The sequence below is a fragment of the Pelophylax lessonae genome, assembly GCF_965119305.1.
Source record: "Pelophylax lessonae genome assembly, chromosome: 2".
Lineage (NCBI taxonomy): Eukaryota > Metazoa > Chordata > Amphibia > Anura > Ranidae > Pelophylax > Pelophylax lessonae.
Genome location: NC_138769.1, coordinates 138057485 through 138085280, shown reverse-complemented (window position 1 = coordinate 138085280; position 27796 = coordinate 138057485). Strand labels below are relative to the sequence as shown.

At 44.2% G+C, this 27796-nt stretch overlaps 1 protein-coding gene across 1 annotated transcript in view; it reads right to left on the bottom strand.

Annotated features, from left to right (window-relative positions):
* The window catches only part of AIPL1 (AIP like 1 HSP90 co-chaperone), a 151260-nt gene that overhangs the window by 32870 nt on the left and 90594 nt on the right, over nucleotides 1–27796 (bottom strand). The window contains exons 3-4 of the mRNA XM_082245803.1: nucleotides 23140–23328; nucleotides 8691–8867 (exon numbers count right to left, since the gene is read on the bottom strand). Of these exons, the coding sequence (XP_082101929.1) occupies nucleotides 8691–8867; nucleotides 23140–23328 (366 nt within the window). The remainder of the gene's footprint in view (nucleotides 1–8690; nucleotides 8868–23139; nucleotides 23329–27796) is intronic.

Sequence of the window (27796 nt, the reverse complement as noted above, 5' to 3'; positions counted from 1 at the left end):
CACACTGCATCAAATTGGTCTGCATTGCTGTCGCCCCAGAAGGAAGCCTCTTCTAAAGATGATGCACAAGAACAGTTTGCTGAAGACAAGCAGACTAAGGACATGGATTACTGGAACCATGTCCTGTGGTCTGAAGAGAACCAAGATAAACTTATTTGGTTTAGATAGTATCAAGCATGTGTGGCGGCAACCAGGTGAAGAGTATGAAGACAAGTGTGTCTTGCCTACAGTCAAGCATGGTCGTGGGAGTGTCATGGTCTGGGGCTGCATGAGTGCTGCCGTCACTGGGGAGCTACAGTTTATTGAGGGAACCATGAATGCCAACATGTACTGTGACATACTAAAGCAGAGCATGATCCTCTCCCTTCAGAGACTCGGCCACAGGGCAGTATTCCAACATGATAACGACCCCAAACACACCTCCAAGACGACCACTGCCTTGCTAAAGAAGTTAAGGGTAAAGGTGATGGACTGACCAAGCATGTCTCCAGACCTAAACCCTATTAAGCATCTGTGGGGAATCCTCAAAGGGAAGGTGGAGGAGCGCAAGGTCTCTAACATCCACCAGCTCCCTGATGTCGTGATGGAGGAGTGGAAGAAGACTCCAGTGACAACCTCTGAAGCTCTGGTGAACTCCATGCCGAGGAGGGTTAAGGCAGTGCTAGAAAATAATGGTGGCCACACAAATTATTGTCACTTTTGGCCCAATTAGGACATTTTCACTTAGGGGTGCACTCACTTTTGTTGCCAGCAGTTTAGACATTAATGGCTGTGTGTTGAGTTATTTTGAGGGGACAGCAAATTTACACTGTTATACAAGCTGTACACTCATTACTTTACATTGTAACAAAGTGTCATTTCTTCAGTTTTGTCACATAAAAAGATATAATAAAATATTTACAAAAATGTGATGGGTGTACTCACTTTTGTGCGATACCACTCCACAGGACTTTTGCGAAAATTCTGTCGAAATTCAGTCATTTGGACAGTTCGTTTGTTTTTCGGCCAGGTAATGGGCGCGAAACGGTAATCGGTTGTGACGTTTTTGAGCTTAAAAAACGAAGGACACGTTTGTAAATTTTCTGACAAAAAACGATAAATTGAAAGGTTAACGTGTTTCTTGTCCAAACTGTTTGCACTAGGTATCTGTGAAAAAACAAACAAAAAACGTGTTCATTTATGTCCATTGAACAATTTATCGGTCATTACCTGATGGCACGATTGTTTGCTCTCACAACAGAGTGTTTGTTTTTTGAAAATTAGTTTGAACGATTTTTTTATATAGTGTATGGGCAGCATTAGAGTGATTGTATGGCTTTATTGTTATTTTGTTCCAAAAATAACAAACATGTTTTACTTATCCGCTGGGCAATTGCACAGAGTGCCCCGATCTTATTCTTCTGGGGTCCCTCACCTGCACTCTAGGCTCCTCCTCTTCTTCATGCACCACCTAAGGAAGCTGCTTCCTATGGGGGCGCACCTGAGGGCTTTCTTCCAAGGCGGGCTGTGTGCAACAGAGGAGCCAGTAGCATAGTACTGGATTTATTATAGGTAGCCAGGTGGGTAAGGGGGTGATATACATACTGAGTCATTTTTACTTTAATGCAATGAATGCAGTAAGGTAAAAAATGTCTTTCCTTTAGAACCCTTTAGGCTGTAATAGATTACACTGTAAAGTTAGCCATTGGTCATTAAGTCCAGGTTCTCTTGTCGCAAGTCCTGTGGGATGCTCCTCATTCACTTAATCAGAGACATTATTTAGTTTAACATCTTTTTATTGATTTTTCAGATAATACACACTTATCACAACCAAAACATACTAAACATAGACTACATTTATCACATCAAACACACCCTAATAATAATAAAAAAAAAAAAAAAGGAACGGGGGGGGGGGGGGAAGACACTCCTGGCGGGGTGGTATTAAAGAGTTTTACTAGACGTCTTACAATTTAATCTTATTTCAATATTACTCCTCAACATATCGCACACCCTTCCAACTATAATTATTACCCATCACCTCCGGTCCAGTTACTGTCTGTCTTAAATTTTTTCCAGGCTTCCCATATTTTATTTCCCTTATTTATCTGCCCTTTAGAGATATACGTAAGTTCCTCCATAAGTGCTATGGAATCGACTTTAATACACCACTCTCTCAAAGTAGGTGGTTCCACTTCACTCCATTTTACTGGGATAACTGCTTTTGCTGCATTCAAAAGGTGTGGTATTATGGAGCTTTTATATACTTTCAGGGGTTCCATAGTACAGTGAAAGAGAACTCTCCAGGGGTCCCGTGTTAAATCAAAACTCGTTATCTTATTTATAGTTAATAATATTGTATCCCAATACGGTTGAATAGCCGGGCACGTCCACCAAACATGAGCATGTGTTGCCACCTGACCACAATTCCTCCAGCACAAAGCTGATCGTGTAGGAAACATTGCATGTATTTTAGCTGGGGTATAGTGCCATCTTGACAAGAGTTTAAAATTAACTTCGGCTATTTTAGAAGATAATGAGGAAGAAAGGGCCACCTGGAGAATTCTCCCCCTCTGGCGATCCGATAAAACACTCCCCAAATCTTTTTCCCATTTGGTAAAATAGCTCGGTTCCTCAGGGTAATACATTTTCAATAATACCTTATAAAAGGCTGAAATGGCATGCTTTAGTGGCTGTTGAGTAGGGATGATCGAACTTTTGAAAAGTTTGGTTAGGCCAGAACATCCGAACTACCCGAAAGTTCGGCCCGGATTTCAGAACCCCATTGAAATCAATGGGACCCGAACTTCGGTAATCAAAAAACACCATTTTAAAGCCCTAAAATCCAATAAATGCCACTAAAAAGTGCCTAGGGTTCTGGGTCATGCCCCATTGACTATTAATCACACAAAAAAAGTTCTTAAAAATTGTCATTTTTGATAAAAAAGACAATTATTGAAAAAATGAAAAAAAAAAAAGAGATTGATCTAAAACGTGTACCTGTGAAGTTTCAGCTCTGTAGCATGTCCAGAACCATAAAAAAAAAGATCATTTGTATTTTGTCACTTTCAGAGCACTAATATGGCTCCGCTCCCGTCAGCATTTCTTTTTGCTGCAGGCGTTGATAGTGCTTTTTTGAGGACATGTTTGGAGTCAGACAAGACATCTGAACATATCTATAGGGGCATATATATACATACACCTATGTCTGTATATATACACCTGCACATACAGTGGGTACGGAAAGTATTCAGACCCCCTTAAATTTTTCACTCTTTGTTATATTGCAGCCATTTGCTAAAATCATTTAAGTTCATTCTTCTTCCTCATGAATGTACACATAGCACCCCATACTGACAGAAAAACACAGAATTGTTGACATTGTTGCAGATTTATTAAAAAAGAAAAACTGAAATATCACATGGTCCTAAGTATTCAGACCCTTTGCTGTGACACTCATATATTTAACTCAGGTGCTTTCCATTTCTTCTGATCATCCTTGAGATGGTTCTACACCTTCATTTGAGTCCAGCTGTGTTTGATTATACTGATTGGACTTGATTAGGAAAGCCACAAACCTGTCTATATAAGACCTTCCAGATCACAATGCATGTCAGAGCAAATGAGAATCATGAGGTCAAAGGAACTGCCTGAAGAGCTCAGAGACAGAATTGTGGCAAGGCACAGATCTGGCCAAGGTTACAAAAAGATTTCTGCTGCACTTAAGGTTCCTCAGAGCACAGTGGCCTCCATAATCCTCAAATGGAAGACGTTTGGGACGACCAGAACCCTTCCTAGAGCTGGCCATCCGGCCAAACTGAGCTATCGGGGGAGAAGAGCCTTGGTGAGAGAGGTAAAGAAGAACCCAAAGATCACTGTGGCTGAGCTCCAGAGATGCAGTCAGGAGATGGGAGAAAGTTGTAGAAAGTCAACCATCACTGCAGCCCTCCACCAGTCGGGGCTTTATGGCAGAGTGGCCCGACGGAAGCCTCTCCTCAGTGTAAGACACATGAAAGCCCGCATGGAGTTTGCTAAAAAACACCTGAAGGACTCCAAGATGGTGATAAAGAAGATTCTCTGGTCTGATGAGACCAAAATAGAACTTTTTGGCCTTAATTCTAAGCGGTATGTGTGGAGAAAACCAGGCACTGCTCATCACCTGTCCAATACAGTCTCAACAGTGAAGCATGGTGGTGGCAGCATCATGCTGTGGGGGTGTTTTTCAGCTGCAGGGACAGGACGACTGGTTGCAATCGAGGGAAAGATGAATGGGGCCAAGTACAGGGATATCCTGGACAAAAACCTTCTCCAGAGTGCTCTGGACCTCAGACTGGGCCGAAGGTTTACCTTCCAACAAGACAATGACCCTAAGCACACAGCTAAAATAACGAAGGAGTGGCTTCACAACAACTCCGTGACTGTTCTTGAATGGCCCAGCCAGAGCCCTGACTTAAACCCAATTGAGCATCTCTGGAGAGACCTAAAAATGGCTGTCCACCAACGTTTACCATCCAACCTGACAGAACTGGAGAGGATCTGCAAGGAGGAATGGCAGAGGATCCCCAAATCCAGGTGTGAAAGACTTGTTGCATCTTTCCCAAAAAGACTCCTGGCTGTATTAGATTAAAAGGGGGCTTCTACTAAATACTGAGCAAAGGGTCTGAATACTTAGGACCATGTGATATTTCAGTTTTTCTTTTTTAATAAATCTGCAACAATGTCAACAATTCTGTGTTTTTCTGTCAGTATGGGGAGCTATGTGTACATTCATGAGGAAGAAGAATGAACCTAAATTATTTTAGCAAATGGCTGCAATATAACAAAGAGTGAAAAATTTAAGGGGGTCTGAATACTTTCCGTACCCACTGTATATAGGTGTTAAAGGAGCAGAACACTATACTTTTGCTAATTAAATAATTTCCATTAATATGGCTAGACTCCTAACACACCTATATATGTGTAAATGTAAAATACATATCAGTGTGTGTGTATATATATATATATATACCCCTATACAGAAGTTCAGATGTTTTGCCTGCCTCCAAAGAACCCAAAAAATGCCCAAAAAAATGCCAGCGCCAAAAAAAAAAATGCCCAGGCATTTTTTTGGGCATTTTTTTGGGGTTCTTTGGAGGCAGGCAAAACATCTGAACTTCTGTATAGGGGTATATATATATATACACATACACTGATATGTATATTACACTTACACATATATAGGTGTGTTAGGAGCCTAGCCATATTTGCAAATTATTTCATTAGCAAAAGTATAGTGTTCTGCTCCTTTAACACCTATATATGTGCAGGTGTATATATACAGACATAGGTGTATGTATATATATACCCCTATAGACATGTTCAGATGTCATGCCTGACTCCAAACATGTCCTCAAAAAAGCACTGGCAACCCCTGAAGCATAAAGAATACTGACGGGAGCGAAGCCATATTCCTGTTCCGAAGTGACACAGAGAAACGTTCTTTTCTCTATAGCGGTCACCCTGCCATGGAAGGGTTTTGTCACCCTTCCATAGCAGTCACAGTCAGTTAACCCTACACTACACTACGGTCCCCTTACACTTAACACTTTCCCTAAAAATAGCACCCTAACTACACTAGATATCCCTTTCCTCACACTAAAAATTGCTAAATGACACTTTGTAACACATTGTAACAGAACAGCATTCCACTCTCTTTCATGTCATGTGGGGGGCATATTCACTATTGATTGGACTATGGACCCCCTAGTCACTCCAATCACATTCCTAGCATTCTCCTGCCCCTCAATTGGCTTTTACTGATGGTTCTGGTCCAATCACGGGCTTTTAAAGCCCATTTCCTGAACCATTGCATTTTGGTCGGTTCTGGTTGCCGAATTCCAAACTTTTTGGGGAAAAAGTTCTAAATTCGGCCGAACCTCGAACAGCCAATGTTCGGGTCGAACCGATGGTCGACCCAAACCGTTCGATCATCCCCACTGTTGAGTCTGAAATACTTCTTCTACAGGATTGAGCTCAGAATCGCTCCATATGGGTTTAGGAAGTGAGTTCAAAAAATTCACCAACTGGCCATATCTCCACTCATCCATCCGAGATGGGTGTCTTGGATACAAGATTTCATTTAAGGGTTTATTTTGGTTCTCCTTATAAACATGGCCTATACGGAGATCCTCTTCCCGAGACCAATGTTTAAACCCGGGATCTAAAAGGCCTGGTGGGAACATAGCATGTCCCACTAGTGGCATCTAGGGTGAATTATACACCCATTTAAATTTCTTATACAAAGAGTCCCAAAACCGATAACGATGATAGAGTAATTGGTGGAACCGAGGCAGCAAATGTTCTATATTTATGTGGTATCCACGGAGACCTAGAAATATCTACCCCGCTTAATTCCTGCTCCACCTGCACCCAGAGTTTAATCTTATTCATGTGTACCAAATCTACTATTCTTGATAAGGCTACCGCATAATAGTATAATTTCATTTGGGGTAACGCGAGGCCCCCTTTTGATTTAATACGGAATAGGGTAGTACTCGTGACCCTAGGTGTTTTACCTTTCCAAATGAATTTAGAAAGTAACCTTTGAATAATAGAAAAAAAACTAGTAGGGACACCCAATGGCACCATCTGAAATAAAAATAGTATTCGGGGTAATATGGCCATTTTTATTACTTTACCTTCCCCAGCCAAGAGTGTGGAATAGATGACCACCTTCGTAGGAGGTCCTTAATCCCATTCATTAGCGGTATGTAATTTTATCTAAATAGCCTAGAGATTTTAGGCGTAATGTATGATGCACTCAGACATTAACTCTGTATAATTACCCATACTATTTCTCGTGGTTATAAATACATTTCCAGCATCATTTAGCATTTTCTGCAATATTCATCTATTAACCTATACAGCTCTATCCCCTGAAGATACTCTACCCTATGGCCCAGCACTGATCCTGTTGTGTACCATGTAAAGTGGTTCTAATGCCTCAAGGTTTTTTTCACCTTAATGCATTCTATGCATTAGGGTAAAAAAACCTTCTCTGCTGCAGCATCCACACAGCCCCCGTACTTGAACCCAATCTGATCCAGCGATGTGCAGTAAAGCAGTATCTCTTGTCACTGTCTCCTTCCTCATTGGGCCAATTGGCTCCCGCTCCCGTCAATCAACTCCAGTGACGAAGGAGCGGGGAAAAGAGCCATGTCCTGCTGTCTGTGTCAATGGATGCAGCAATGGGGCTCAGAAGCAAGCACATATGAGTGCCCCCACTAGAAAGAGAGGAGGAGCCAGGAGCACAGGCGGGGTACCAGAGAAGGGGAGGATCAGGGCTGGTCTGTGCAATTCCATTGCACAGAGCAGGTAAGTATAGAGATGTTACAATCGCTTTAACCCTTTTCATGTGATCCTGGGTTGCCCTGGACACATACACTGCTGGTGCTTCATTGGGCTCACAGGAGAATGCTGCAGAGAAAGAAACTCAGGTCAGTAAGAATGTGCCATTTTCTGCAGCATTCAGGACCATCTGATACCAAAGCAAAAAGTAGGACCCCTGAAGCATTTCTTCAGTTGCTTCTTGGTTTCTGGCCTAGGCCAAAATGATGTCATCTGATCTTCATGGCCATTTTTTTTTTTTCATCTGGGGTGGGGGTTTTCTCAGCTAAGCACACGGATTTCAAGCTAATAGCTAATAGCAGATGGATTCCAGGAAGCAAATGCTACTTTAACTGTCTGCCCTTACTCAAGATGGCCATAGCTAAGAAATGTTGTGGGGTGTTTTTCACAGTGATTTCTCAACAAAATAAAGCATGGAGAACTGGATGGAAGGGTGGCTTTGCTTTGAATGTTAAACATGAAATGAGTAGCATTTTTTTAATGTTTGTAGTGCTCAGATAAAGTTTTGGTCCGCTTTACCATCACTTTGAGATTACTTTGTGATTCTATTACCCATACTAGTCAATGCCTGTACTGCTTAGCAAATGCATGACAAACACACTGTAAGTGTATTTTATACACCATTGTTCACTAGCCCTTAAAACCCAGATCCAAGCTTATTTTTTTGATGATTTTTCTATGCCTGTTTAAAAAAAGGTTTTTAAAGTACTACCTACCCTCCATGCTGCAGTACTGCCTTATGATTTCTCTTCTGATCCTGGTGTCCAATTATCTTGCAAGCTGAATGATGCCCATTCATTTAACCCACTTACTGTTAGCCTACTGTTAGTTACTGTTATCTCCCCTGGGGGTGCATCTTTATGTGGCTTGGGCTTGCAGGAGATTGCTGCATAGCATGGCACTCATACCTCATAGTGCAGGCACAGCTCTACCCCACATTGAGGATCTCCATGATTAAGCCCCAGGGACGGGGTGAAACAAGTTGTAGTTGTGGTCTGGATTACTCGATCTGAGGCTGCTTTCCCTTGCTTACCCCCAAGGCTGGGTCAGGTGTGCGGAGGTCAAGCTACCTTTTTCTGTTTTGCATTAGGCTTTGGGTCTGGACGGACCTTTCCCCAGCCTGCACCCTCAATGGTCAGCGGCATCCAACCTACTGGACTTTGATAGCCTGAGTGGGGACCCTCAAACATTTATCATAAGCCACATTGAGGACTGCCGACCCCGGAAAAACTTGTCAGGTGACTAGCCAAAAGACAGCTGGATGTACGGTAAAATATAATGATTGCAAAATGACACCAAATTGATGGCAAATTATAATGAAATACCTTAGTCTGTATATTTTTTAGACAAATAACAGCTTCTCTGTATTTATTGGTAGCGTCTTCATAGCGTCCAAGTTTAAACAGTCGGTTTCCTTCTCCATGCAGAATAGGGACTGCTTTCAGCTTTTCATCTTCACTCAAGGCCCAGGTCTCTCTTTTATACATGCTGGGTGATTCGACCTGCCATACAAGAAGAATCTTTTATGAATGACAGGAGACAGGACAGGAGAGATAGATAGATAGATAGATAGATAGATAGATAGATAGATAGATAGATAGATAGATAGATAGATAGATAGATAGATAGATAGATAGATAGATAGATAGATAGATAGATAGATAGATAGATAGATAGATAGATAGATAGATAGATAGATAGATAGATAGATAGATAGATAGATAGATAGATAGAGATTATCGTTTATAATTATTTATAAAGTTTATAATTTATAATTTATAGTGTAGATTATAGGTTATTGCACCGTTGTTCAGACACTTTTGTCTGGTTATGACCATACTGTTATTATGTAAGCACCTGAGGAGGGTTTCCTTCTTGCTTTCCTCGATGAAAGCCCTCTTCAGATGAAGGTCATTCAGTGTTTCCTATGTTGCTGGTATAAACATACAATTTAAACGTCATCCTATGCAAGAGTTAGACGATTGCCTGTCTCACAATCCACTTACTAGTGTAATTATGTTCTTTTGTTATCTACCTATCCAGGAATTACCGTGTATTACTTTGATTTGCCTTATGTACTAGTATATATAACCTACTGTTATTGATATACTGTGTGTACTGTATTGATTACGGATCTAAGCCTAAAACCTTATGATCCTCCTGTCATCCTCTTTTTTGTTTCCTTTATATTTGTGTAACATTAAGAAACCCACAAAACAAAGATTAAACATAAATATTGCATTAGTATCTTTTCTCTTACTTTAATATGTGTATTTCTTTGAATACATTTGTATCATTTACATGGGATATTGCTTATAGTTATGTAATGTACAGAATAAATGAATATTGTTGCATATGTATGTGTGGATATATACAATATATGCACGTACTGTGTTTATTGCTGTTCTCAAAGAGCTACCATGCCTGGATACCATGATCATAAAGTATCTAACTTCATCTAGATGAAGGATTGGGTAGTGTGAGCATTTAAAGTGGACTTTCCCTCAAAAGTGAAAGCTTTTCTTATTCAACTCCCCACCCCAATCCCTAATACATTTGACAGTTAGGTACCTGCTCCCACTGTCATAGTTTTGCCCAGGTGAGAATGACATGCACTTAGACATGTTCCCTGGCCATGCCTCCTACCCATAGGCTCCTAGGACATGTCACAGGTCCCAGGAGGCTGCAGGACTAGTCCCGAAGCACTAAGCGATCTTGCATATGCACAGTGAGGGATAGGGTGACCATATTTTCAAACTGCCATTCAGGGACACCCCCCCCCAGCATGCACCGGTCAGTGACGTCACAAGAGGGTGGTGCCACCATGTGACAATGCCCGGTGGCCCCACCCCTTACCTATTTCAGAAATGTTACTCAGCTTACAATGCAGTCAGCGGATGACCGTGCTCGAGAGCGGAGCGGGGTTTATATGCAACTGTAGTGCCTTAGCTAGAAAAGACATTTGTTTAATGTGTGTTGTTAGCCTAACATTGCAGTTAAAGGCAGCCAGTTAGATTCAAAGAGTGTAATTGTTCTTTCAATGTTAGGCTTATATACTTTAAACAAATGCTCTTTATATCTAAGGCACCAATAAAAATATAAAAAAACATACTTTAGACTAAAAAAGAAATAGAAATGACCTGAGGGATCAGGAGTAAAAATTGGAAAAAAATTAAGCCTCAAGACAAATCTAAAATGAGCTTCCCCCAGGGCCGGACTGGCCATAGGGCAGACCGGGCATATGCCCGGTGGGCCGAGGCCTCCACTCCGAGCGCATGATTGTCACTAGTGTGTCCCTCCTCTGAGTCCGCTCCGATGCCGGTTGCCTCTGGCCTCTCCGCGGCCGATTCCGCGGAGAGGGCCGCATTACCGGCCGGCGGCCGCTAGTACCGCAACCCTCGAGTCCCCACCCTGCACTGTGTCTGGGCTGGCAGCCGGGCTGATGCTCACTGCGGCTGGCTCCGCAGTCATCCAGGAGCTCAGGAGGGGTGGACAAGAGGTGACCGTGACTGACTGTGAAGGGGGTGGAGCTGCTTGTTGGGACACGAGAAGCGGCGGGAAGCCACTGACTGTTCCTTTCAGCGGCCGGGGCGGGGAGTCGGGCGCAGAGCAGAGAGTGGAGCGATGCGACGGGGCAAGGAGCAGCGGGACAGCCGGCGGCTATAGACAAGTCCAGCGGCCTCCCCGGACACCCCTGACAGGTAATGGCGACCTGAGTGTGCAGTCAGTGTGTACAATGAGGGGAGGCCCTGAGCATAGGACGCCAAACCCCGGACTGGTATCAGGCCCCGGAGCCCTCTGACAGACTTCTGCAGGATGGGAGGGCAGGACTCAGGGCAGCCAATCACAGCTCACTTTACAGGACAGCCCCATGCCCGCCTCTGGTTGCTATGGGTGACTGCATGGAGGGCTGTGAATTGAGGGGCCACAATCCAGAACACATCTATGATGTCTGTGTGTGGGGAGGGGATGGTGGTAAGGGTGCCTCCTTTGGAGGGGATGGCAATGAGGGCGCCTCCTTTGGAGGGGATGGCGTTGAGGGCGCCTCCTCTGGAGTGGGTGGCAGTGAAAGCACGTCCTGTGGAATGGGTGGCGGTGAGGGCACGTCCTATGGAGTGGGTGGCAGTGAGGGCATGTCCTGTGGAGTGGGTGGCGGTGAGGGCACGTCCTATGGAGTGGGTGGCGGTGAGGGCACGTCCTATGGAGTGGGTGGCGGTGAGGACACGTCCTATGGAGTGGGTGGCGGTGAGGGCAGGTCCTATGGAGTGGGTGGCGGTGAGGGCACGTCCTATGGAGTGGGTGGCGGTGAGGGCATGTCCTGTGGAGTGGGTGGCGGTGAGGGCACGTCCTATGGAGTGGGTGGCGGTGAGGGCACGTCCTATGGAGTGGGTGGCGGTGAGGGCATGTCCTATGGAGTGGGTGGCGGTGAGGGCACGTCCTATGGAGTGGGTGGCGGTGAGGGCATGTCCTATGGAGTGGGTGGCGGTGAGGGCATGTCCTGTGGAGTGGGTGGCGGTGAGGGCACGTCCTATGGAGTGGGTGGCGGTGAGGGCATGTCCTGTGGAGTGGGTGGCGTTGAGGGCACGTCCTATGGAGTGGGTGGCGGTGAGGGCATGTCCTGTGGAGTGGGTGGTGGTGAGGGCATGTCCTGTGGAGTGGGTGGCGGTGAGGGCATGTCCTGTGGAGTGGGTGGCGTTGAGGGCACCTCCTGTGGTGTTGAGGGCACGTTCTGTGAAGTGGGTGGTGGTGAGGGAACAGTGTCGGAGGCAACTCCTATGGATGGGATGGTGGTGAGGGCACCTGTAGGGACAACAATGTGGGGGCTTCAGTGACTGAGACAATAGCTTGGGCGCCTCTGTGGACGGGATTGTGGTGTGAGTACCTCTAAGGATTGCAGCCTGGGAACTTGTATGAATGAGATGGTGGTGTTGTACTTGTAGGGACGAGATGGTGGTGTGGACTCTAGGAAGGGCGTTGAGGGCAATTGCAGCGATAGTTTGTAGCTGTGGGTGGTTGTAGGGATGAGACAGTGGGGTGCTGTTCCACAGGGTGCCCCTCTGTGGACGGTACGTTGTTGGGGACGGACCCCTCTGTGGACGGTACGTAATTGGGGACCCCTCTGTGGACGGTACGTTGTTGGGGACCCCTCTGTGGATGGTACGGTGGTGTGGGAGGCTCTGTTGACGATACATTGGTGTGGGGTGTTTGAGGACAGGATGGTGGTAAGAGCACCTTTTGGGACAGTAGGGAGCTTCGGACACCTCTAGGGATGGCAGTCTGGGCACATGTAAGGATGAGATGGTGTTGTGTTCTCCTGTAGGAACAGGACAATGGTGTGGGCGACTAGAGGGAAGGGATGATGGTGTGTGTGCACCTCAGGGGCTGGCAGTCTGGGCACCTGTAGGGATTGGATGGTGCTGTTGGCATCTATAGGGATTGGATGAGATGGTGTGTATACTCTGGGGATGGCTATGTGAGAACCTTTAGGGACAGTATGTAGCTGTGGGCCCCTGTAGGGATGGTAAAGTGAGCATCTTTAGGGATGGCCCTAAGGGCTCACCATCTAGATTGGCAAGCCTATGTGGGCAGAAATACAGATGGTGCCCAGTGTTACCTAAACTCAGGACAGAGAGCTGCAAGGCAACATTGCTAATCACTAAGTCACTTTGTTGTCCTCTCTGGACAGGACAGCAATCTGGGCATCTTGGATGGTTTGGCCTGGGTGCTTCTACTCTACATGCAGATGATTGGACAGAACAGGGCAACTTGTCACGGTGTTTTATATACTGGGAACAGGGCAGCCCACATTAGACATGAAGGGATGGGATGGTGGTTTGGGCACCTCTGATTTGGTGGTGATGCTGTATTTTTGTCAGTAGAGCACGCCGTCTGCATCCTTCACCATGCACTGTCTCTCTGCGGCCACCTCTGTACATAGTCCTCTGCAGTATTGGTCAGCAGTGTCTCCTCTATGTATAGTAAAGCCGGGAACAGTGTCTCTCTGGCTCTGCAGCAGCACGCACTGCAGACAACAGTCAACACACCACCCAGGTCCCAAGCCAAGTCCGGCTGCAAGGTAAGGTAAGGAAAGCGCAGGCAGTCAGGCACACAACGCACAACACCTGGGATTTGTGGTTCTCTGCCTGGCCTCCTCCGGCAGTCAGAGCATCTGGCTTAGCAGGTGGGGTGACTGCTGTACAGAAAACAGCTACACACACATTAAATTGTGTATGGATTAGCCAGGCCCAAAATCTTACATGCTCAACAGTGCCCCTTCCAATTTGTTTCCTGCTAGGCTGATGATTGATTCACCACCAGTCCAGCACCAGTTAATGTTTGGAAAAATGTATGTCAGATTCTGTATTATCTTACTGCTTAGTGGCCACCCAAGCCAAGGCCAGCAAGGTAAGAAAAGGGCACAACGCACAACACCGATGGGATTTGTGGTTCTCTGGCCTCCGGCAGTCAGAGCATCTGGCTTAGCAGGTAACTGACTGCAATTAAAAACAGAAAACAGCTACACACATAATTTTATTCAAATCAGGATTTCTTTTGCAAATAGCCTGGCCTGGCAGGCTGGCACTGGCAGCAACAATTTAATTCAAATCAGGATTTCTTTTGCTAATAGGCTGGCCTGACTCGCACTGGTGGCAGGCATAGTACTAGTCTAGTTGCAGAAGAAATCCTGATTTGAATAAAATTATTGCTGCCAGTGCCAGCCTACCAGGGGCTGATCTAAGGTGTGAAGGTGCAGGAATTGGGGGGATCTGAGGTGTGATAGTGCAGGAATTGGAGTGATCTGAGGGGTGAAGGTGCAGGAATTGGGGGGATCTGAGGTGTGATAGTGCAGGAATTGGGGCTGATCTGATGTGTGAAGGTGCAGGAATTGGGGGGATCTGAGGTGTGATAGTGCAGGAATTGGGGCTGATCTGAGGTGTAAAGGTGCAGGAATTGGGGGGATCTGAGGTGTGATAGTGCAGGAATTGGAGTGATCTGAGGGGTGAAGGTGCAGGAATTGGGGGGATCTGAGGTGTGATAGTGCAGGAATTGGGGCTGATCTGATGTGTGAAGGTGCAGGAATTGGGGTGATCTGAGGTGTGAAGGTGCAGGAATTGGGGTGATCTGAGGTGTGAAGGTGCAGGAATTGGGGTGATCTGAGGTGTGAGCGCAGGAATTGGGGTGATCTTAGGTGTGAAGGTGCAGGAATTGGGGTGATCTGAGGTGTGAAGGTGCAGGAATTGGGGTGATCTGAGGTGTGAAGGTGCAGGAATTGGGGTGATCTGAGGTGTGAAAGTGCAGGAATTGGGGTGATCTGATGTGTGAAGGTGCAGGAATTGGGGTGATCTGAGGTGTGAAGGTGCAGGAATTGGTGTGTCTGAGGGGTGAAGGTGCAGGAATTGGGGTGATCTGAGGTGTGAAGGTGCAGGAATTGGGGCTGATCTGAGGTGGGAAGGTGCAGGAATTGGGGTGATCTGAGGTGTGAAGGTACAGGAATTGGGGTGATCTGAGGGGTGAAGGTGCAGGAATTGGGGGGATCTGAGGTGTGAAGGTGCAGGAATTGGGGTGATCTGATGTGTGACGGTGCAGGAATTGGGGTGATCTGATGTGTGACTGTGCAGGAATTGGGGTGATCTGAGGTGTGAAGGTGCAGGAATTGGGGTGATCTGAGGTGTGAAGGTGCAGGAATTGGGGCTGATCTGAGGTGTGAAGGTGCAGGAATTGGGGCTGATCTGAGGAGTGAAGGTGCAGGAATTGGGGTGATCTGAGGGGTGAAGGTGCAGGAATTGGGGTGATCTGAGGAGTGAAGGTGCAGGAATTGGGGTGATCTGATGTGTGAAGGTGCAGGAATTGGGGTGATCTGAGGAGTGAAGGTGCAGGAATTGGGGCTGATTTGAGGTGGGAAGGTGCAGGAATCGGGGTGATCTGAGGTGTGATAGTGCAGGAATTGGGGTGATCTGAGGTGTGAAGGTGCAGGAATTGGGGTGATCTGAGGTGTGAAGGTGCAGGAATTGGGGTGATCTGAGGTGTGAAGGTACAGGAATTGGGGTGATCTGATTTGTGAAGGTGCAAAGCTCACTTGATTTCTTACTATTATTCAAGCGGTTTACAGCAGTTACTTTATATGCAGTTGACAGTTGTTTCTTATGTATCTGGCACTCCCAATTTCTTTGAAAACATTTTTCGGCACACTGTGCCCAAAAAGGTTGTCTACCCCTTGATTAGAGTAACCCTCATCTTGTGCTGCGTCATACTATTTTTAGGACTCAACCATCAAAACAGGATTTAAAGTAAGACAAAAAAAAACAGCATCATATGGCAGCTCTGATCTAAATTGGACCCAGTCTGTCAGATTAAACTAAAAAAGGTACTGTAATCGAATCCACACATCCTGGAACATTAAATCCTGTCATCAACCATCCCGACGAACGCCACGCCCCCCCTCCCCTCCCCTCCCCTCCCCTCCCCTCCCGGGCTGCTCGGTCCAAAATGCCCGGGCCTATTTTTTGTCCCAGTCCGGGCCTGGCTTCCCCTATTGGATATGTACAAATCCATGCACAATGCAGTAAATGCACATGCACAAAACTAAATTCAGCCATAGGGAACTACTATTACGTAATGTACCTGATGTCTGTAACTCACTCAGAAGGAAGACTGAGCACTGCTGTATCCAGTATTCTGTCCGAGAGTCAGGACGCAGAAAAGCAGCAGGAGGCGGGAAAAAAGGGCTGGCCAATGCCCATAGCTACTCATTTGTGAAAGCACCCAACTAGGAAGGGGAGGGGCTTTATCCACCTCTTTCTGTGTTTTTCCAGGAGAGGCTGGGCGCTGTACCGGGATGTTGTCATCGGCAATTGATGCAGCTATTCCCTGCATCGATGCAGAAACTCAAACGGCTGCATCAGCTGTGTCAGTTTCATCCTGGGACACTGTATTGTCCCAGATTGAAGGTGCCTAGGACCTGGGACAGACCTGCAAAATGTGGGACTGTCCCAGGCAATCCGGGACACGTGGTCTTCCTAAGTCGGGGAAAGCTTTGGTTCCTTAGGAAGTCAAAGTTTGCTCCTATGTCCAAAAAGGAGGCCCTTTGTGGCCCGTAGCAGTAAGAAGAACCAGCTGCAGGAAGACAGCGTTGGACCCTAGATAATGGTAAGTACCTGATGTTTTAAAGTCAGCAGTTCCTCTTTAATTTTTAAACTCCAAACAAACAGCTAAATTCACTGTTGAACATGTGAACAGTCTCACCTAATAAAGCATTTGTAATTCTGCCCAGCCAGGTTTGTGGTTCAAATAGCCAGGAGACGACACCTCTTTCTCCTCCATTTTTAGAAATAGTCTGCTGTTTGGGCAGTGGAGGAACAGGCACAAACTGAAAAGTCATCAAATGTGCTCACTGTGCACTCTCCTCCTATCAGTATGTTTCCTGTCACTACATGCGGCACACTTGACTGGCTCCCAGTGCTGCCCTTCCCTCTCCCGGTTTGAGTACTTCTATCAGAGGCTGATATTACCACACATCCAGGTACTTATGCTAGTTACATGTAAAAAAATGTAAATTGTTTAAAAATTGCATGAACGTGCATTGAATAAGGTTCCTACCTGAAGTTCTTCTTTAAGGCAAAGCTGTCATTTGCTTAGATTTACCTACCCATAGACATATATATTTACTTTTTATTCGCTTCACTGTGTACTTCCTGTACTGAGAAAATATGATTGTCATAGATATATTCAGTATATATATTTATATATACAGGGCTTTTTTTCAGCTGGAACTTGGTGGAACTCAGTTCCGCCATCTCTGGCCCAGGCCCTCTGCTCAAAGCTATTACTTGTAAACACAGAAATCCAGCTTTTGTGTTTACAAGTGACAGCTTGTTTCCAACGGCTTCCACAAATCTTAACCCCTAAGCAGTTCAGACTAAATGCAGGATGGGGACAAGGGGGATGCAGGTGACCAGGGTGCAGCACGGATGCTCACAACCCCACTGGATGATCTCTCTGCAAGTGAAAGAGGCAGAGTCACATTCAATGTGTGGGGTAGTACTAGAGCCGGTTGGGTACTTCAGCTTAATAAAGCAACAAAATAAGACATGTGGATAAAGGTGGAGCTTTTATGGAGGGGGTGGAGGATAGGGGCAGTGGACCGAGGGTTGCATGTAAAGGTTAGAGCTGAAGAGTGAAAGTTAGATGTGGATGAGGGATGCAGGGGTAAGCAGATGTAGAAGGAGGCTGAACTCTGCACTCTCTGTGTAATGCACCACTGAACTCTGTATTCTCTGTGTAATGCACCACTGAACTCTGCACTCTGTGTAACACACCACTGAACTCTGCACTCTCTGTGTAATGCACCACTGAACTCTGCACTCTCTGTGTAATGCACCACTGAACTCTGCACTCTCTGTGTAATGCACCACTGAACTCTGCACTCTCTGTGTAATGCACCACTGAACTCTGCACTCTCCGTGTAATGCACCACTGAACTCTGCACTCTCTGTGTAATGCACCACTGAACTCTGCACTCTCCGTGTAATGCACCACTGAACTCTGCACTCTGTGTAATGCACCACTGAACTCTGCACTCTCTGTGTAATGCACCACTGAACTCTGCATTCTCTGTGTAATGCACCACTGAACTCTGCACTCTCTTTGTAATGCACCACTGAACTCTGCACTATCTGTGTAACGCATCTCTGAACTCTGCACTCTCTGTGTAACGCACCACTAAACTCTGCACTCTCTGTGTAACGCACCACTGAACTCTGCACTCTCTGTGTAATGCACCACTGAACTCTGCACTCTCTGTGTAATGCACCACTGAACTCTGCACTCTCTGTGTAACACACCCCTGAACTCTGCATTCTCTGTGTAACACACCACTGAACTCTGCACTCTCTGTGTAACGCACCACTGAATTCTGCAGTCTGAGTATCAGTTTGTTTATATTCTAAGTCCAAGTTTTGAAATTTTTTTATGTCTCAACAAGAGAATGGGAAGTCTTTCTAGTGAGACAAAGATTGTAACAAAACACTTCTACATTTTGTTAGTAAAACGTAGTAAGGTTGCAACTTCTGCCTGTCTTTGTTTTGGTGCCTCCAGTGACAACTTCACTTATTTGTTATCCTGATTTTTCAGGGACAGGAAGTATGGTGACATCTCCCAAAAGAAGCAAAAATAATTGACAGACAGGTCTATGTTAAAAAATAAATAAATAAAAGCACTGCCATTCCAACCTACAATAATCAACATTTTATACGAAAATGGAAAATCATTATTTTCAGACTAGAGCCCATCTACTCTGATAGAGTCGGGGACAAAATTTCCTCAATGACTGTCAACATTCGCAAAAGTAGCGAATGTCAACGAAGTGTACATTTTGAATATCTTGATAAAAAATTGAAAGTTAATGAAGATGTCAATGTTCTGAAAAGTGATTTATTATCAGTTAAAAATACAGTTGGTTCATTTTCCATATGCATTTTGCAGTGGGTGTTGCGTTTATGTACCTTCTTTTTTCATGTGTTTTGCATGCTTTTTATGTTTTTGAGTTGGAAAATTTAATTTTTTTGAAAAAAAAAAAAAAAGGGTGCGCTGATCTGAATGTGAAATAAAGCAGCAACCAAAGATCCAAATACCTAATTTGGAATATGCGAAATGAAAAAAATGTAGTCTGATGCGCTAAATGTGAAAATTTACATGGACAAAACCATAAATGAAGTTTTAAAAACACAGTGAATCAACAAATAATGTAAAATGACATAAAGTCCTCAATAACACCAAATGTTGTGTCCAACCAAAGGTTTTTCAAACCGTGAAAAAATGATTAAAGCAAATTCCCCCAACAAGGTGTAAATAATGTAAAAGTCCAAAATAGATGGAATAAGTCCAAGTGTCGGTGAACAAATATGGAATTCCACAGGATAACAAAAGCCGAATGTGTGTAGTGAATCCAACCACCTCAAAATATGGATAGTGTACAGCAAAATCAACCAGAATGTCGTGGATACCAGTGTTTAGCATAATTCCCTCACTCTGTGTCACCCCAAGTAAGAGACACAATAACAAGCCTCTTACCAGATGGATGCAAATATGGAGCACAAATGTATCTCCTTGGGTAGGTGCTTCTCGCAGCAGTACCACTAGTAGTGCAAATCCTGGTATCCCAGTGGTTGTATTATAGACTCCTGTATGCCTTTAGACTCACTCTCGCTGGTTCTCCTCTGCTGCCAATTTCAGCGATGTCTCCTCGCTACTTCCTCCCGCCAGCCAGCCAACAGCAGTTGTTTTGTCCTCCCGCCACGCAAAGGCCGTTCTGTGTCCTCGGACATGGTTCGGCTTATTGTATGCAGGCCCCTTCGCGCCTTCCCTTGTTTGCGTTCCACTCTCCACCGGAAGTCATGCGAGACCGCATTTCTGCATGTCGACAGCCCGGCGACGTCTGACGTCACTGCGCACATTGTTGTGCGGTGGCGTCGGACGCCGCTGGGCCGGGGGGTCCTAGCAGGCGCTGTGGGATGTCTTTCATTAACCACTTTATGACTGCTCACTGTGCTGCTACTGCGGCACAGTGGCAGTCCTGGGTCCAGCGACGTAGACCTACGTTGCTGGACTCCTAGTTGTCTCGGCGGAGCGCGCGCCGCTGCCTAAGGCTCGCTCCCGCTGTGTTTGAACACAGCAGGAGTCGGGCCGGAAGAGGAGAGGTGGTGATCACTGCCTCTCTTCCCTGATCGTCGGGGAAAGTGTGAGAAAATCCGCCTGCTTGTGTAAATAAAGCAGGCGGATCTTCTCTGTGACAGACAGGGAGAGATCACAGGATTCAGCATAGCTGAGCCTGCAATCTCTGTCTCTGTCACAGAACCCTGTCCCCCCACACACGTCAGTAAGCACTAGGCATACATTTAACCCCTTGATCACCAACAGTGTTAACCCCCTTCCCTGCCAGTGTCATTATTACAGTAACAGTGCAAATTTTTAGCACTGATTACTGTAGTAATGTCCCTGGTCCCCCCAAAAGTGTCAACAATGTCAGTTAGAGGTCCGATCTGTCTGCCACAATGTCGCCATCCCGCAAAAAAATTGCAGATCGCCGCCATTACTAGTAAAAAAAGAAAAACAATAAAATGACAAATCTTTCCCGTAGTTAGTAAACACGATAACTTTTGCGCAAACAAAACAAATATCTTATTGTGATTTTTTTTTACCAAAAATATGTAGCAGAAAACACATTGGCCTAAAATGTTAAATAATTTTGATTTATAAATTTATTTTTTGTGAATGTTATATATTCGAATGTGAAAAATATTGTTTTGTTTTAAAAATTGTCCCTCTTTTTTTCAAAAATTTAAAATCGCACAGGTGATCAAATACCACCAAAAGAAAGCTCTATTTGTGGGGAAAAGAAGGGTTTCATTTGCGTACAGCGTCCCACGACCGCGCAATTGCCCGGTAAAGTAACGCAGTGCCGAATCTCAAAATATGGCCTGGTCAGGAATGGGGTAAAATCTTCTGGTCTTAAAGTTGATAAAAATATGCTCATTGTGAATTTTTATGTCAAAGACATGTAGCTAAATACATTTTGGCCTAAATATATGACAAAAATTGAATATATTGGATATTTTTTAACAGTCAAAGTAGAAAATGTCAATTTTTCGCAACATTTTTGCTCTTTTTTTTTAATATTGCAAAAAATAAAAAGTGCAGAGGTGATCAAATACCACCAAAAGAAAGCTCTGTTTGTGGGAAAAAAAGGACATAAATTTCGTTTAGGAACAGCATTGCATGACTGCGCAATTACCAGTTAAAGTTGCGCAGTGCCAAGTTGAAAAAAGTGGCCTGGTCATTGAGCAGCCAAATCTTCCGGGGCTAAAGTGGTTAAATGGAGTGAATATGTCTCCTCCTCACACATACTGGGGGGAGGGGGAATATCCCGATTAGAATACACAGCTTCCATTGCTTATCTTCACCCTCGATTGACCAGATGGAGATAATTAGTCTCTCCTCCAAACAAACTGACTATCCCGACTTACAGGTGAGTCGAACTTAAGTGAGTATATAAGGAGTGTATATAATGAGTCTATTCCCAGACTGCTCTGGCTACCATTTGATCCTCGGAGAGTGAATGTATCACTCATCCCAGTATCTTCTGCACTCCTGACACTTGAGGAACTGGGTAAGCATTTATAATGGAGACCTTCTTTGATGGACCCTTTTCTTCTCTTCTGATGAAAATAGTTGATATCCATATACTCTCCCCTCTCTTATTTTTCATCTTCTGTGAGGATTCCCCATTATTTGCCTGCCCCTTAGTGGGGATCCTTGAGGGACAAATGCTGGGGATCGTGTGACTTGCCGCTCACACGGCCTTCATTTAAGTGGCACTACATTAGAATACCCCCCCTTGGGGATTTGTCTCCCCTGTGCTGGCACAAACCCCCTCTCTCTCTCCCCTTCCTCCTTCCCCCTCCCTCTTTCCCTGTCCCCTGACTTTGGGGCTTGGTGGATTTCTGTTGAACTTCAGAACCACCACATAGAATCCACAGCCTATATTTCCAATACTACCTCTATGTCGCTTTCGGGATCCTTTTGAGAGCTTTATTCCAGTGTCTACAGCTAGACCTAAGGTAAGTTTACTACTCATGTTTGCTGTATGGCATCGCATTGGAGAAACACATGCATAGACAATGAATATGATGACTGTGGACTGTTGAAGTAAAACTGTTTCTTAACCAATTTTGATATGATGATCCTTTACATTTATGTTTAAATCCATATTGATTGTTTGTATGGATATTTTTGATCACAGACATTTTTTGTGCCTTCTCCCCTGATGAAGAAACTACAGTTTTCAAAACATATTATCACCATCTACAGGCTCCACACATGCCCTTTTGTTGATTTGGTAACTGTTTTATGGCACAGTTATTTGCACTAATCTGTCTGATGTACTACTTTGTATGTATGTTTTTATAGGACCTGGAGTATTTCATGTACCCAGTCCCTTTCATGTGATTTTAAATTATTGTGTATGATATGAAATAAACTTTTTGGATTTTTACTCTAAACCCTTTTTTTTTCATTGTGTGCATGCTGTAATAAACCCCAATTGGGGACCGATGTTTTCCTTTGCTATATATTTTTAGGGGGACAGCATGACACACTAATTATATGTCACACTACACACACTTCTCTCCTGTATGCCTTAATTTTAGAATATCAGCATTGTAATGAGAATACAAACAACAGTTATTTTTGACAATTCAATATAAGCTTACTTTTAAGATTTCCTTTCATGTTGTTGTTCATGTTCTGTCTGTCTGCTGGCCATCTCTTTCCACAACATCCTGGATTCCCTGCATGCTTTGCAGCTTCTCATCTGCTGTTTACTGTGAGTTTAAAAGGACTACGTATCCCATGGTACTTTGCTGCCTGCAAGCAGTGATTATTGTACTGACTCTCAGCTCCTCTGTAGTTCAGAAGGCAGGCTCTGTGAAATATGTGACACAGCAGTGCCTACTGCCTACAGCACATAGTGACTATGCTAAGAAAGTAAATGTGTGTGATCTTAACAAAGTAAGTTTGTGAACGTTAAGATTGCTCAAACTAGTGTAGGCTATAAATTATAGAAATAAAGTGTGGAAAAGATTACATGATAATACATTTTAAAAATAGATACAATTTAAATACAAATAATTCTTTGCACAGGCTGCTGTCCTAATCAACAATTTAGCAATTTAGGAAACCAAGCATGTATACCTATGTAGATTGTATGAATTAATTTACCTTCAGAAGTTCAATGACAAATATTAAAGGCTGAGGCTCTTTCTGCAGCTCATCCAGATCTTCATAACCCAATGTATGGTAGGCAAACATGTTCGCCAGCCCACATGTATGTATGTGCCAGTCTGTTGGGTCCTTTCCTTCAGCTATACGTCGTAAACTTTTAGCAACAATTGGGTATAATCCGGTATGCTGTGAAAAAAATACACAGGTTATTAGGTCATTCGGAACAGAGTTAAATGTAAAAAAAAATTGAGCATTAGTAAGTTTTATTTAAGAATCTTGGTCCAGAATTTTCCACAGAATAGAGTTCATGTACTGTAATAACATGGAAGTGTTCTCTGCAGCATTCTCCTTTAAGTCCAGGGTGGCTTGATGGTATACCATAAGGCAGGAATATGCAAACTGTGGCCCTCCAGATGTTGCAGACCTACAAGTCCCATGAGGCATAGCAAGACTCTGACAGCCACAAGCATGACACCCAGATGCAGAGGCATGATGGGACTTGTAGTTTTGCAACAGCACGAGGGCAACAGTTTGCATATCCCTGCCACAAGGGCTCACTGGGCTTGGTGTCATATAGCTCCAAAGAGGACACATGCTGGACCTTGAAAGAATGAGTGTACGAGGGACAGCACCTAAGATAAGGTTAGAATTGCAGAAAAATATGTTTTTTATTTTTAAAAAAGCTGGATTTGAGCATTAACAAGGGGTTCCATTAGTGAAATATATCCATGAAACGTATTGTTTTGTTTCTTTTTATTTTCTTCTTTATTGTTGTTTTGTATATTAAACATTAAAAAACTCAATAAAAAATGAATTGATTAAAAACAAAAGGAGGCATTACAGTTATAGGTGAGGCTGGGGAGTTTAATTAAATTTAAAATGGATTTTGTGTCTTCATTTTTGTGGATTTTTCCTCAACCTGTTTCATTAATAGTGGGTACAGGAAGTGGGGAAACATTTCTAAAACACAAACAGCTACAAAAATATAAACTTTTAGTAAAGTGGGGAATGGTTAGAACTGCTGTCTGGGATGATGGGGCGTACCCGGAAGTGATCATGTGACACGCATGGCGTGTCTCTCCGTGCTGAGCCCACCTCTCCCAGGAAGGAACTAGGACGCCGAAGTAAGCCCGAGAGACCGGGAACTCGAAGGACTGAGAGAGTCCTCAAGTCTCCATAGGGCGCCCACGCCACCCCGGAGAGGAGAGGAGAAGCGGAGTTACGGCGGCAGTAGCCCTGGTCGGATGCCTGTAGCGGTAGAAGACCAGCTGTAGCGGCGGAAGAACGGCGGTGGTGAGAGAGCGAGGGCTGCGCAGCATGTCAGGGTGTGTAGCCTTGTTTCTCCCCCGACTTAGCTGCTTGCTACACAGACTGTACGGACTGCACTGCTGATGGAGACCTGTGGACTGTAGCTTGGAAAGGGCTACTTGGGAGACGCTCACTCAGCCTGCATCACTGGACCCTCTCCCTTCGGGCTGAGGGACAGCGGCACTTTGCCTTATGTGCAAGTCGGCATATGGGGAGAGAGTCAGTTATTTTCCCTGCACAATCGGCAGCCTGCACTCCATACACAAGGGAGCTAAAAGGAGCAACTGGATCGGAGGACTGTCGAGTAGGTAAGCCCTCCAGCCAACTATATTACTAGCTCCTATTAAACCGTACCTGAACTGATCACTTGAATTGTATGTGTAACCAACGGCCCTCATGGAATGGGCGTGAGGCACGGTGAAGTGTGAGACCGGTGCAGGAACCTCTCCTTATCTCTTTCCTCAGGCATGGGTTCAGGAAGGCTCGATAGGAAAATCTATCTCTCACTGGATGTTTAAACAGTTTTCCTCTCCCCACCTGCTGAATAAGGATGTAAGATATTAGCCAGTGGAGAACATTACTTGGAGCATTATATTTAAAGAGGCACAGACTCCCCTGAACTGAGTTATAAACAGAGACTATAAGTGGAGGAGGGGAAGGGAGAAGAGTGAGTGGGAAAGGAGGGAGGATGACGCTTACTAAAAGAAAGAAGGGAAAGAAGAATGCAGTAAAGTCACAGACAAGCAGACCAGAGGGAGAGATTGTAAGATTCCTCACTAATAGCCAGAAATTATCCAGAGACGCAAGGATGGAAGCATGTGAGAAGAGTGTCCTGACAAGCCCAGGGTCCGGGGATACTCCTAATTCACCAGCCACCTCCCCAGTCTCAGAAAACTATTCAGATAGCCCAGGTAATGGACAAAGAGAAAACATGGCAGCTGGTATACATGCACAGGCTTTGATGCAAAATTCAGAACTGAAAGCTATGCTCCAGGCTTTGCCAACAAAAAACGATATAGTACAAATGATTAATAGAATAGAAGAAACACATCTAAAAGAAATGCAAGTGATAAAAAAAGATATACAAAAGATTACAACACGTCTAGAAGAAGAGGTAGCAGCCAGAAAAATTTTAGAAGGAAAAGTGACCTCATTAGAATTAATTAGAGATACACAGAGGGAGACGGAAGATACGGTGCAACTTCAATTAGAAGAAATGGAGAATAGAAGTAGACGTAGCAACTTGAGAATTCGGGGGATACCTGAAACTATAAATAATGACAAATTAACCGAAGTGGTGGAAAATATTTTCAAACAGGTTCTGAGGGGTAAACTTCCTGACCGTCTTGAAATAGAAAGGATACACAGAACTTTGGGCCCCAGAAGTAAAGATGAGAAAAGACCAAGAGACGTGATATGTAGATTATATCATTACACGCATAAGGAGACAATCTTAAGGGAGGCTTGGGGAGCAAAGGACATAAATGTGGAAGAAACCCCGATTAAAATCTTTTCAGACATTGCTAGAGGAACACTGAGGAGAAGAGCACTTTTAAGACCCTTATTGGACCTAGCAAAAAAGATGGGGTGCACTTATAGATGGGGATTTCCCTTTTCGGTTATATTTCAAAAAGACGGTCGATATTTTAACCTCAGATCCTTTCAAGATCGAATGGCCCTTTTTCGGTTTATAGGAACAGAACCAATACAGGTTGTAAACTGGCTAGCCCGGATACCGAAGGAAAGATTCCCCCTGTACCCTCAGCGGCAAGAAGAGGGACGAGCCGCTGGGATAGAGGAAGAGAGAGGATAAGGAGGACTGCCTCTTAAATCACTTGCTTATTTTATTTGTTTTTTTTTTTTTTCTCTCTTTTTCCTCCTCTCCTCCAAAGAGAAGGACTCTAAGTGATTGTGAGGAGGGAGCACCACCTACCCTTAGTTTGCTTTTTGTGTGACAGGTTTAGGTTTAGAGCACATTTAGAGAGGGAGTGTTTAAATTTTTTTAATACTCTATATCAGTACTCATTTTTGATACACTCTGTAGGGGATTGTTATAATTCTTTTTTTTTTTTTTTTTTTTTTTTTTTTTTTTTTTTTTTTTTTTTGTTTCTCTCTTCGACAGGTTTTGGATTTAGAACACATTTAGATAGGGAGTGTTGAATTTCTTCAATAATCCCTATCCGTATAATTTTTGACACACTTTATAGGGATTTTTTTTTTTTTTTTTTTTTTTTTTTTTTTTTTTTCGACAGGTTTTGGATTTAGAACACATTTAGATAGGGAGTGTTGAATCTCTTCAATAGTCCCTATCCGTATAATTTTTGACACACTTTATAGGGATTAGGGATATTTTTTTTTTTTTTTTTTTTTTTTTTTTTTTTTTTTTTTTTTTGGGTTTGGGAAAGAATACATCTTGGGAGGGAGTACTCACATTTTCTAATACGATTTACTCGTTTTATTAATATATAGGCATTTTGCACGGGGAGGTTTTTCCCCCTTTTTTTTTTTTTTTTTTTTTTATGACACATTTTGGGTAAACAACACACTTTAGGGAGAGAGTGTTAGTATTATAATACTTTCTGCCCTTCTTATTAATCCTAAATACACGGGGAGGAGGGATGTTCCCTTTCTTAAAAGACATTACATAGGGGGAGGAGGGGAGGGGGGATTGTGAGACATGTAATTAAAGTGAATAGTGCATGGATAAATGATAATACCGGTATTAAAGAAATATGTACTGTATGTTTGACTGCCCCATGGGGAGGGGAAAGGGGAAGAGTGGAAAGTCAGGGAAAGTAAGAGAGGGGGAAAGAGGTAGAAAGGGGGGGGGGGAGTTACCCACGAAGTATTAAAATATAACGGAGGATGAGTCAAACCCCCCACCCCTTGTATTAGAAAGTGCTACGGAAGGGAAGAACCCCTCTCATTGGCGAGACAAGAGTCAGATAAAGGAGAAGCAAGAATTGATAGTCTTTCCACTTCCCCTAACCCCCCCCTAGGGAGATATATTTTGAGTTTATGATGGGGAGTGAAAGGTAACCCCTCTGAGAGGGGAGGTAGGGAGGGGGAGGGTAACTAGGATAATCCAAGTGGGAGTAAAATGATAATACTTCAATGGAAGGAATTTATACCAGTGAATGTCCGGACTGTTTTACAGGGGGGGAGGGTGGAAGAATGGAAAGATGAGGAAGGTGGGAGAGAGAGGGAGAAAGGGGAGAGGGAAGCTATCAGTGTATTATAGATACAGTGAAGGAAGGAACAGGACCCAACCCCCTGGCTCAAAATTTTGGCATGGAATAGGAGACCCCCCCCCCCTCATAGTTAGACAATTGAAGAATATGGACAG